This window comes from Bolinopsis microptera, chromosome 9 (assembly GCF_026151205.1).
Source record: "Bolinopsis microptera isolate Bmic1 chromosome 9, MBARI_Bmic_1.0, whole genome shotgun sequence".
Taxonomy (NCBI): Eukaryota; Metazoa; Ctenophora; class Tentaculata; order Lobata; family Bolinopsidae; genus Bolinopsis; species Bolinopsis microptera.
In genome coordinates, this window is record NC_087080.1 from 7017189 (window position 1) to 7030718 (window position 13530).

At 38.9% G+C, this 13530-nt stretch overlaps 1 protein-coding gene across 4 annotated transcripts in view; it reads right to left on the reverse strand.

The window, feature by feature from the left end:
• The window catches only part of LOC134820589 (mediator of RNA polymerase II transcription subunit 15-like), a 40978-nt gene that overhangs the window by 6438 nt on the left and 21010 nt on the right, over positions 1-13530 (reverse strand). For all 4 annotated transcript variants that reach the window (XM_063831068.1, XM_063831067.1, XM_063831066.1 and 1 more), the window contains exon 2: positions 1045-1168. In XM_063831068.1, the coding sequence (XP_063687138.1) occupies positions 1045-1086 (42 nt within the window). In that variant the 5' untranslated portion in view covers positions 1087-1168. The remainder of the gene's footprint in view (positions 1-1044; positions 1169-13530) is intronic.

Consider the following 13530-nt stretch of genomic DNA (forward strand, 5'->3'; position numbering starts at 1 on the left):
ATATAAATGTTTCAAACACCAGCAAAAATTCCTGAAAAGAGCAATTAAAGTTGTAGGTATGACTATGGGCAACAAATAAAACCGCATGAAAAACCCTCAAAATAGATGATTAAAATGTTGGAATAATGGAAGGTCTGGAAGTTTCCTAACTTGAAAGTGTGAAATTAATTCCTAGATCTTATGTTGTAAACCAGCGAAACAAAGACACACATAACGTCGAGTACACAATATACTTATGTGACTGTGAAAACGAGCTGAATTTGATGTTGATGGAAAGTTGAAGACGAGAACTTTTAGATACACAAATCTAATGTACAATGTAAACACACAAAAAACAGTTTTTCTGTAGAGGAAAAATTTCTTGAATACATGGTTATACCAGTGTTGGGTTGGACAGATAATCGTAATATACCAGAGTAACAAAAAGGATGTAATCCGAGGATAATGTTAAATATAAAATCCGAGCTTTAAAAAGAATTTTCGTGACGTAACTTTTTCACGAAAGAAAAACTTAGATGAACATTTTCGAGTTATTCAATTATCATATCAATTACTGCTAAATTTCAATCTATCGTACAGTATAATTGGAAGCACAATTAAAGGCTTCGAACTGCACAGATCAGTTTTTTTATCGATGCGTGAGAAACGAAGATCTTTACTTAGAGTGGTTCCGAAATTAAATTTAAATGTATCGATTTTCGCGACTAAAATTTTCGTAGTTACGGTAGTATCGGAACATACAAGTGAGGGTCTATGAGTAATAACTTTGACCGTTGTTTAATTTAAGTTGTTTCCAGTCACATAGATTGAATAATTGAAAACAAATCTGTAATCAACCGACGATTAAGGTTTTTTCGACACATAACAACAATCAAACAACGAGCAATCAGCATGCAAAAGCAACCTATCAGAGAAAAACAGCATCCACATGTAAAATGCCTCTCAGCGATAGATAAAAACATCACAACTATTATCAAAGAATTTGCTAATTAACATGAACGTATCGGTTTTGTAAAGTAATTAATTAATTAATTAATTCCTCACCTTTTTGTTTTGTGAGGCGCAGTATGACTGGCAATTTCTCATATCTCGCTCAGAAGAGTCGACGAGTAGAGTGGGAGAGGTGAAGGTACGTCACTTTCTAACCATCCTCATCATCATCAGTAACCTAGCAAGTTGTGAGTTGTTAGTAAAGCAATGAGGTTAATTAACTAATCAGGTAATGAAGTTAATTAATTGATCAGATGATGAGGTTAATTATCTAATTAAGTAGTGAGATCAATAGAAATAATCACATTGTGATACTGATCAATTAAAAAGTATTTCTTATAGTTAATGAGGTCGATAACATTTTAGAATGCATAATATATCAATATACAACTTTTTTAGTTCGAGCATCCCCCCGCACACCCCCCCACCCCCTCCCCCTCTCCAAGATTGGTTAACTTTTTACGATAATTTGGCTTCAGAGAACTGGTTATACTTTGTATGTACATTGTATTGCGATATACATATTATATTATTTTGTCATATGCCATAATGCCACTGTCCTTTCACAACTGAACTAACGAAGAATTAGAACGAAACAAATATTCACAAACACTTAGGTATATCACAAGTGTTCCTGTAATAACTTATAATAACTATAAAAGTAAAAATAATTAGCTAGATCTATGATGATCGTGAAAAATGTTTGAAAAGAGGAAAATTTTCCTCCGAAAAAGAAGCACATTACACTCTTGAGAGGTGTAGAAGAAGTGCCTCAATAAAAGAGCGTATAAGTAAACGAGCACAGGAAGAGTGTTGAGATTGAAGGAATTAAATTTTATGAGCATGGAATACTGCGGTCACGTTAGAAGAACTATATCAGTTGATGTATTGAGAAATGAGTCCAGTATTGAGACGTGCGAGATAATCAGATAAAGGTAAAGTGAGAGTTTAGTGAAAACTCTGCAATGAATAACGAGGCTGGGATTACACTTAATGTGAAGGTAAACTATTTACAACTGTTTAACCTTACATGGTTGTAATATGAATACATAGATATTCTATACTATATTTTGTTTAATTTCACGGTTTAGCCTGCATTTACTTAAAGAGTAAGTGTGGCCTACTGAATTTGAACAGAGTAATTGGCCTCAGCTGCTTTTACTTGTGCGTCAAAATACCTAGGACTTAATCTTTTTATTTTTGTCATCTGTTTTCCTCTCTATTTATATTCAGGTAAAAGAATTGTTTCGGTTCAAATTTTTAACATCCAGATTTTATCCTCACCCCGTGTCAGGATCAAAATACAGCCGATATACAAAGCTCCTTTACTTACAAATCTAAACATAATACAACAACACTGCTACAAAACCAAGTTTTAAACTAATTACAACACAAATTTAAAGTAATTACAACACTACAAATCTATTATATTTATTGAGTATTATGTAACGGGATGGAAACTTTTTAACCAGATGTAGCTAGTCCACACCCCAACTCCATAATATAAAGAAGTTTTTCCCTTCTAGATGAAAAGCTCTAATATAAAATACAAAATAGATACAGATAAAGAGAACCAAAACTATCTTCAAGAACAAATAGAACCGAAAAGTGTCAGTTTTGTCAAGTTATGCCTTCTCTCTTCACCTACCTTCTCCAATTTATAAACATGTAGGTGCGAGACTTGGCAGAGCGATGGTTTATATAACCTTATATGGTCATTGGCATAAACTTATATGGTCATTGGCACTTGTCCCCCGAAAACGAAACTTAGCACGTATACTATAGAGACTAGTCACTAAAGTGATCCATCAAAATCTAATGAACATGTTATAGTGTTATACGTTATACAGTTCACTGATGCGGGCTTTATGTTAAAGTCACTATTGTGACGGTACATTAGAACCATCGTATAAACTTTTATACGATGACTGATATACACAGAGGCAGCATATAGTAATTATAGGTGCGGTAAAAATTTTTAAATAGTGCAATCCCGCACTTGCCTAAAATTATTTGTTGTGTAGCAAATTTGGAGGGAAAAATATCGCGATTTAATACTTAAACCTTTAATATTTGCACAAATAACCTCAATACTCTTTCTAGAACATTTTAAAATTAAACTTCAGATTAAAGTAAAACACTGTGCATCAGAATACACTGCACGTACGAGGCAAGATAAACGCGGGGAGATTTAGAAACGTAACATATTTTCGAAAAAAAAGTAAACGAGGAGGAACGTTGAGACACGAGGGTCCAGCTATCTTTGCTAACATACACTACTGCTCCAGGGACATTGAGCCTCTGGGACGACGTGCGGTATTAGGTCAATAGTGCGATTCTGCACCGACCGCACTTATATATGTTGCCTCTATAACTGATAGACGGAACAGAAACTCAGTGAGTCTGTCAGTCTGCTCCTTCAAAACGTAAATTAATCAATGTGGTCAGGAAGCAACACTTGTAATCTATACAGCTATCCGTAAAGTACGTGCAAACGTGTTTAAGTTTACAGTTTAAGAGTTTTACAGTGATCAGTACTGCTGCAAACAGAGGAAAGCTGGAATTTTTACCAAATAAGTACTTCAAGTATTGGCTAATAAATATCTCGAGTAAGCACCAAGCAACAATTTACAGCTGCATCAGAATAATCAGATCTAAACAAGTCAACAAAAACCCAACCTAAGTGTAGGCACAATGTAAGTTATACAATCGAGCAACGAAGAAAAAACAAATTATTAGCCTAAAGGACTCTCCTTTGCTTTGGAAATGATGCAGAAACTGATAGAGGCGTCGAGGAAATCTAATTGGGTAGAAGTGTACACACACAAACACAGAATAGCAGATTATGAGGCATATACCCTCACTACTGCCAGACCAAAAGTACTTGTACTAAGACCTGCGTCCCTAACCAATGATCAAGCCACTGTTTGATGCAGGGGCCTGATTTATGTCCTTACTTTATCCTCTTTTCAAGTCCTGTTTAATGTTTTAAATAGAGGCTTAACATATATTAATATTAGGTTCTTATATGAGAGACGGAACATTAGAAACAAGCTATACCTGCCTCATAACCACGCGTATAAGCAAGGGGAGTACGCTATAGTCACGAGAACAATGATAAAATCCTTTAGTCCTCGGTTAGTGCTTGAGAGTCGGGAGGTCACGTGGTCAGTTCATCATGGAATACCTCCATCTCGGAACACACTCGCCTACCTAACACACAAAATAACATATAAGATGTATTGAGGCCTGCCTCGCCGCTTATTGGCTGTCCGAGATCATCCCGGCTTTTCATTGGTCCGTACGGTACGCCAGGTGGTACGCAGTGATAGAGACTAAACAACCACACGAAGCAACGTGCACTTCCCAAGAAAGGAACATAGCTGGAGCATCCGGCGCATCTGCACTTTGCTCTTGTGACTACCTTGAGTGTGAGGCAATGTTCAAACAAAGGCAACACAGAGTGCCCACACCGTCCGGTGCGGTCGCCTCCCCTTCGTTAGTCGGTTACACCAGATTGGGAATCTTGAAGAGATGCAGATGAGGACTGCTTGGGAGTAGAGAGGTTGTAAGTGAGGAGGAAGTGAGGAAGAAGGGGGTCGGGTGGGTTGGTTTGAGCGATCCACGGAAGTTTATTTGCTGGTCGGTACTCATGGGAATGCGGGGTACTAACCCGGTGTGGATATAAGTATATTATAACCGCAGCCTCTTCAAACGGTGTGCTTTCATAATAAGATCATTCACTAGTGAAGTAAATGGTATTAAAAGCTCGCGATATATCTTAATTTAGTGATATTTAGTTGAACAGCGATGGAAGTGCCTGATATGTGATGGGTCCAACTAACACATGAGGCTAAGGAGCGAAGACAAAAGTTTTACTTCATTGAGATGGTTAGTGGAGTGTAGGAAGAAGTACGAGAGAGTCGCGTGTGACGGACGAGACGGACGTGACGGACGAGAGAAGTGACGGACGTTAAAGAAGACACGAAGGCAGTAATTTTGCTTTGCTTTGTTGCTCTTGCAGCGTTGAAATACAATTAAATACTCGTATAATTTGTGTATCCAATATCTGCATGCCTTTAGAATTTGAATGATTAAACTTGAACGCACTGAAAGATTTGTTGAGTGATCAAACAAAAATATAGTAGTATAGACTGGCTGTGCAAACAAAGGGAACTGACTTTCTTAACAATACAACAATCTGTTCCAGAGTACTGTAGGGCGCAAATATACCGACTAATAGCGAGGACAAATTAAAAGTACTCCACTTCTGCTTATTTGTTGACCACTCACATGACCAAAACAACCAACCTTTATCACGAATTCAGGACTCGCCAATTATCTGAACAATACGTGGCAATTTATCCGGTCGTCAGAGCAGACGGCGGACAAAAGAGGCTTAATTAAGCTAATCTAGTAAATTGAATGAAACTAAATTGGAAGTCTGGTCGAATCTTTTATCTTGCTAAACAGGCTACTGACCATGGCCATTGTCAATGGATATTGTCCAGCCCAGCTAAAAAGAATATGACAGGATATAATTCAGTCAATGGTTGAAGGATTAAGATAGTGTCGCTTGTGGGAGAGTGGTAGTGGCGGCTACCATTATGCCTTCTTCTCACGGATCATATGTGTCATTGTGGAGCACGTTCTGTGGACATATCATTAGTAGGATATTATCATTTTTACCCGTTTGAGCCTATTGTTATGTGTTGCTGAAGAAATAATAATATAATTGGTTCTGTTGGATCAGATCTCACTCCTATTATTAGACCAATTACGAAAGAAATAATACAGAGCATCAGAGAGGTACTCAACACGTTTGAAGTGCTAAATATGCAGTCAAAGTTAGATTAAGCCTTGACAACGCCACTCGCCATTAAACTGATAACACTAATTAAAAAGTCCGATGACCTACTTGGGTATTTTACTGCTTTACATATAATTCTAAGATTAATTTCCTGTTTAACAAATAAACAATGAAACGCTTCGGTGAAAAGTAAAACAAATAAGCCTTATATGAGCAATGGGCATTGTCATTTTTAGGCAGGATTAAATTTGCCCGAAAAATAATCAAACCCAAATGACAAATTGGCAACCCTGCACAAGCTCTAAATTGTTAAAGGAACTTTTACGTGTTCAGTGTGCTATGTTAAGCTTTTAATTAAACTGATAAACGATAAATGGGAGACTAAACAAAGAGAGCACCTCAAATTTTAAATCAAACATTTCAACTGAACAATGGTAAAGAAGGTAATGACAATGGAAAAGAAGAATGTCCACAAGTCTCATGAGGATAGCGGATGCACACATCGCCCCGTTTAACCAAAGATTACATTCACCTTGAATAAAATATACTAAATAATATTAAGTTAAACACCCATGAGGAAGATAATATGGTGTACGCGTGTATTACTATTACAAACTTTGAACCTTTTACAGTAAAAATACCAACAAAATATCGTGAAAATTGCATTGCACTATAACTAAAAATCTTTGCCAACTTAAGAACTTCCGTACGGACAATTTCAACTTGCGGCAGTCATCTAAACAAAATCATTGCTCGACATTTAAAAACAAGGATTGATGGTCTAATTCTGGTTCCTAAACGGTGGTTTTAACGATTAATTTCCTGACATTTCCACGAATTCCATAGTAATTTCAGAGGTATTTGAAGGACGTTGGGCGCCTAGAATTGTTTAAAAAAGCACGAGTGCCTAATGGGTAATCAGCGGAGATAATGCGGTGTGTGGGTATTTGTTCGTGCCGCGTGCATCAAATTCAATATTCTATAAAGATTTTTCTGCGTAAAAACAGTCTTGTAATACTAATAGTCCACAAAATCGTTGGATTATAGTTCTACTTGCGCTATGTTCAGTTGATAAAAACTCCAATGTGTACAGTATACACTATTATACTTCGTGACTGTTAAAGGAAAAAGGAGCTAATCGATGACAAAAAAGAGCCAGCAATATTAATTTTTAAATTGAATGTTTTAGCAACAAGATTAAAGAAGTTGAATGTGCAAGGTTTCATGAGGGCAAACACTTCTTTTGATCTCTTCTTCTTCTTCTTCTTTTGATTGGTCGGCGTCGACTGTAAGCCTTCCTTGCGGTGGCTTTCACAACGCGTCCCCATTCTCCAACTCCTGCTGCTGGAGAGAGAGACTCCCAAATTATATACCATAAATATATTATACATAGATATCGACAACAGACTCCGAGAGTCTTGAAGTTCTGTTACCACCGCCCCTGGTGCAACCCCTTACGGGTTAACGATGGGGAGACAGGGACTACCAGGGACGGAAGGGCAAACACACACACGTTAATAACCGTTAAACCAAAGTTTACATTTGCCCGTTTGAGTTAAATAAAATATACCAAATAATGTTAATTTTGAACTGATGAGGACAACTTATCGACGCGCTTATAAGTATTATCTTTAAGCACAAAGGAAAAACAGAATACAAACAAAGGAAAAATAAAATGACCATCGACCAACTTGTTAAACTCAAGGTGTTATTTCAACGAATAATGATATTATAGTGCTAGAGTCTAAGTTATAGCTATACTTAAAGATTATGACGGTATAAAGTTAAATTTTTGATCCCAAATTACGGCAGTTTCTATGATTTCTTGGTCAGATTTAAATCACCAGTATGCCGTTTGTTGCCTGATATCATAGTTCAATACTCGAACGATTTCGACCGTTTTGAGACCAAATTGCACTGCACTAAAGCCTGTACTAGGGCGATCTACTAATTGAGCATAAATATGCAGGGAAAACTTGAATTTTATGGTTTTTCGTGCTTTGAGTCTAGATAAAAAGTATTCTAGAAGTTGGTAGACTTCGTACGTCGACTATTGAATTAGGGAATAAGCCTATACTACGAATCCTTTTACTAGAAAAATTACTAGAGCATATGACGTCACTAGCACATATGACGTCACTAGAGCATATAACGTCACTTACACCACACGGACTCGAATCTTATTATAAGCCGTTCAGCTATAATATAACTATAAGCTATGGAACTGTGAGGTCAACGGAACAGCTATTCTAGACCGTGAAGTTAAACGGAACATTATAGTGGACGGTATTTCGGTCGGAGACTCCCCGGCCCAGAGCAAAGTAAGTATAAGGTTCAGTGAGTCTGATAAATAAAAAGCTGTAGCACGTGATTCCTGTAGTTTAACAAAAACCCTTGGATTACCTTAAACTGTGCCCGGTAAAGTTAAACTATCCTGCCGTACACATAGCTCGGTCCCGTGTGGACCAACAAAGGACAAGGTATTACTCCGAGACAAAAAAGAACGCTTTATAAAAGTACAATATTATGTCAGTAAGAATGTAGGAATTGACGATTCCAATTTCCATGTGGAGGCAGAGCAAACATTGAAGGAGTTTACATTCACCTTTAACATATTACGCTAATAACAACCTGTGTGGCGCTTAGTCACGCACTACCCGAGTAAAGTGAATATGGAGTCAAGAAGACCAATGTAAGAAATGGCAACGAGTTACAAATAATTGTCTCATAAAACGTCAAACGTGTACAAGTGAGAAAGGGAAGTCACGTGATCTCTTTACACGAGGAGACTTAACAACATGTCTTGCGGAGGAGGTCCCACTTCCTGTCCAATAATAAACTAGAAAGTGCACGAAAAGGGGCACGTCAGAGGAACCTGGAACATGGTACTTTCTGCTCATTACATGACACGTCAGAAGACACGTCACTTTGCCACTGCAGGGAAGTATACGCAACCTTGTCATAAAGCGAAATGGAATCAATTTAAAGTTCATAACCAGGTTTAATATAACCGCAATAATTTCAGTAGTCTCCAGTTACTGGGGATGTTGCAGCCGGTGTTGTAGCCGGTGTTGAAGCCGGTGACCCGATGTTTACATGCATGTGTGTTAAGAAGGAAACAGATGTATTGATTTGGGTAGGAAACAGTGTATTGATATGCCAGAAAAGCAGAGGGGAGTGGAGACTTTCACTCAATACAAGGTTCTACTGGTGTAGCTCGTATTGTACAGCCCAAATAGTTCAGTTTTAAGTTTTAAGGACGGAATAAACATCAGAGCTGTCAATCAGTTATACTCTAAGAGGTTTGCAAGATTGTGTCTGAGACCTGATTATACATATTATGTATAATGGTACGGACTATGGTGCTAAAGTATGATTATTTCGACAATTTAATAAGCATCTAATAGTACCATAATCAAGAAAGGCCAGTAAACGAAGATGTAAGCCTGCCCAATGACCAGGTTTATAACTAAGAACCAAATGCAATCGCTAGCAGCGACCATTACGATAAATCACTTAAGCGCCTCGGGCCTCGGCCTATAATCAAGCGTATCAGATTTGATTCTAAAGAGCTATCATTTGCATTTATCAGAATGTTCAGTGATAGTTGAAGCGAACCCGCTGGCGTGAGGATTGCAGTCCAGAGTGTGATGGTCTACCACAAGACCATGTATATTGTATATACTAAGAACATGTTTACATCCAGATTTGGGGGGATGGGGGCAACACACAGGGGGGGGTCCAAGGGGAACTTTGGGGAGTTTTGGGGAACTTTTTTTTGGGGAACTTCAGGAAACCTGGGGGACTTTCCCAAAGTTCCCCAAAAAATTATCAATGAAACAAATAATTTTGGGGAATTTTGGGGAACTTTTTTTGGGGAACTTCAGAAAGTTCCCCAAAATTCCCCAAAATTCCCCAAAGTTCCCCAAAAAAATAATCATGCCAAGAAAATTATCATGCTGCAAGTATCAACAAGTATGTTAAGATTATACCTTATAATAACATACATGTTAACATTAATGGGTATTAATGTATATTAGAGAAATTTTGAATAATTTTGAATAATTTTGAATAATTTTGGGGAATTTTGGGGAACTTTGGGGAGTTTTGGGGAACTTTTTTTTGGGGAACTTCAGAAATCTTGGGGGACTTTCCCAAAGTTCCCCAAAGTTCCCCTTGGACCCCCCCCCCCCCCCACACACCACCTCCTCCTCCTCAAGCCGGCAACCACACTCAAGAGTCAAGGGGTGAGGGGGGGGGGGCACCTACACAGAGGGGGGATGGGGCAACACAGCTCCTCCTCAAGCCGGCACCTACACAGGGGGGGGGGGCAACACAGCTCCTCCTCGAGCCGGCACCTACACAGGGGGGGGGGGGGGGGGGGGCAACACAGCTCCTCCTCAAGCCGGCATCTACACAGAGGGGGGGCAACACAGCTCCTCCTCAAGCCGGCATCTACACAGAGGGGGGGGGGGGGGGGGGCGCAACACAGCTCCTCCACCTCAAGCACATGTACGTCGTATAACGTCACGCTTTTGACACTTTTGCTTTTTGTTTTATACTCCACTCGTTGTGACATATTAGAATTTAGAAGCGATAAATTGAGAAATTGCTAAACGTGACAGTTATAATCACCCATGACATCCGCCCTAAAAACTGGAAACAACAGAGGAACAACCCACGGAACCTTCTGAACCGTGCTCAATTAACCTGTCCTTGGCCCACGAGCCGTGAGAGCAAGAAAGTAAATGTTAAAACTTATGCCTAATGCTCTAATGGGTACTTTACCGCGTAGAGCATCCATACCATAAGCGCCATTAAGGACAGGAAGTCGTTAAAGGTGAGAGACATATGCCTACATCCTCATTGGGACACCTAGCCACTCACAAACAATGCTGTTAACATCTCAAGTGTTGAGGTTCACTCTCCACGTGAGTTAATTGTGCACGTACCAATGTCCAATACCATTACAACATGACCGGCCACTAACAGCCCGGGCCCCGGATATATTATACCCTGGATAAAGGGCAAGAGCTACTGCTTCTTTAACAATGGTGCAGCTCTCTGTTTTATTACACAGTTCTGAGGAATAAAATGATGCAATGTGTGCTGAGTAGAGGAATATTTGTGAGGATGTAACTGATTGATTGGGGACAAGCTTTGCTTACTGGCCAATGTTTACTTCAAATATATATATTATTATAGATACAAAATTAATGTTTAAAAAAGCACAAAATACTTAATAACTCCTAATCTCTATATGACTGAAATGTTAAGTTTTATGAACTGCAAGAATAAACTAGGTCCGATAAATGTGAAGGAAGTATAACTGTGATATTAAGTTTTGCGTGCAGTCCATTACAACATACTAGGTAAGAGTTATACTTCAAAATATGAGCGGTACATGTCAAACATGCAGGCGCCGTTTAAAGACCCGATAATTATCTACGTCTGCAGTTTATGATGTTAATATCCCACGCTCGAAATAATATGGTCCACTTCCTGAAGTCAGAAATGATCAGACTTCTTAGAGAATCAGTGCTGTGAGATTTGCATTTAAACTTGGTAGTAAATAAGTTAAACTTACACTGAAACACAGCGTGAAGTCCACTTGTTCACCATGACAACAAATACAATGCTGCTACAATGCTTCCCCGTTCATGTTGATAAGTTAGTAAGTGGATCGCTAATTGCCAATTACAGGTCACAAGTTTAAATGGCTCAGTCTGCGGTTATATCGCAGTTGGTTTAGCTGGTTTTGTTGTTTTGGTTACTCAATATAGACTCCCTAACATTTGTTGAACATATGCACATGTTAGCTTTAGGGGTCGCCCTTTTAATTTTGAACTCAAAATATCAAAACGTTTACGTTTCTGGCTAACTCTCCATGATAATTGCTAAAAATTATATTTAGGAACCATTGTGGGTGTAGATATGATGCAAAGGAGGCAGCAACATGCGGATAGTATCATGTTGGGTGATCGTGAGAAACTTCAGAAGGCACTTGATCGATGGCAAGGATTTCCAATTCTCTCTCGAACAGCCGGGTAAAAATATGATTCCACAAAATGACATTCGACCATTTAATGGTAAATGGTTCCTGACTTGCAGTGACATCCATGGAATCTACAAAATTAACTGTCGCCAAACCAATTATATTTGCGGAGGGATTTTAAACACAAATAAACTTCAGGAACGAAGCAGGACATGAGGGACCTATCAAGCTGTATGAGACATTACCGATCCTTGCGAACAGACCCAAGAATGATTGGAGGCTTAACGTCAGAAAACAACGAGCTAAAGAAGTGGACTTGTCCAGGAAGCCTGGCGCACCACTTACCACTATCAGTCTCCGACCAGAGAGAATCAGTTTATTGAGGGACTTGCTGTCTGAAACGCATGGGGGGAACGTGAGAAAAGGAGAGCTTTCGGACTACGTTGCGATAGGGAAAGTGGAAGGGTGCAGTGAAAAATTACTTACATTCAGATCACCCGAACAGTTAGCTTACAGCGAGGCCCGAGTTATGAGCTTGAAAAATAAAACACGGTGGAAATCCTCCTCAACAAAACTGAGGCTGACCAACGATGTACCACTGTACCTGAACAAAGAGACACAGACAGTCAAGGAGATTGACCCTGAATCTGCCAGCTCCGCTAAAAATACCAAGAAACATTCCCAGCTGTACTTCTTCCGTCACGTAACAGCACAAAGATATGAAGATGTGGAGAGGTGTAGTTATCTGAGGAGAAGAGATGCTGGTAAGGGGGGTGACGGTAGGGTGACAGTCGGAGATACAAGTAAACGTGGTAGTCCTGCTGTTAACTCTCAGAAAATGTTCATATTCCAACCACCAGCGCTAAAGGTATCCAAATCAGGAGCAATGCGCCGACAGCAAATCAGGAACTTGCATGCAGCACTGAACAGCTGAGGAGTGAGGAGCATTTGAGTGAGGAGCATTTGTCACGTGCTGAGGAGCATTTGTCACGTGCTGAGGAGCATTTGTCACGTGCTGAGCAGCTGAGGAGTATTTGTCACACGTGCTGGCGGCCCAAAAATCTGTAGAAACGCAATGAGGTCAGATTCTTAAACTGTTACCGTGGTAATTACTGGCGGACCAAACAGAACGTTATCGAGGGAATTCGTAATTTCTTGAGAATCGACAGCCAATAATGTGGCGTGCGGGTAACATGAACATATGAAACTGCTCTTAAGGAGGCCGAAAACATTTAAGAAAACAGTTTAAGTCTTTATCTTCTATCTACATTTTATTGATTTCAGACCCTAGTCTTAACCTATCTTAAATCGTTTAAGATCGAGACTGTTTTTGTCTAGTCAGAGCACGAAGCAATTTGAGGACGATAAAGTTTTGGACAGCCAGTTTTTTACTGAAATTTTATCAATAACACGGTACGATGGGTGTGGATTAGTCAATTTTATTGAGTAAATAATAAATATAATAAAGGAAAAACGTGTTCCTTGTCTTCAACTTATTTTTATTGAAATTATCTAGTTTGCAGAATTGTTCCTTATTCGCCAATTTATAATTAAATTCATGATATTGTCCAAGTTTGAACACCTAATATATAATGCTCAAGGATAATCGTATGTAAAGTATTAAGTGTGCTACTTTTTTAGTAAACATAATGATTAAGGGGCAGAGATTTGAATCTGTTCATCTAAATGTGTATTGTACTGTATGTAAGTACTACTGTATATAAGTAACTAATGT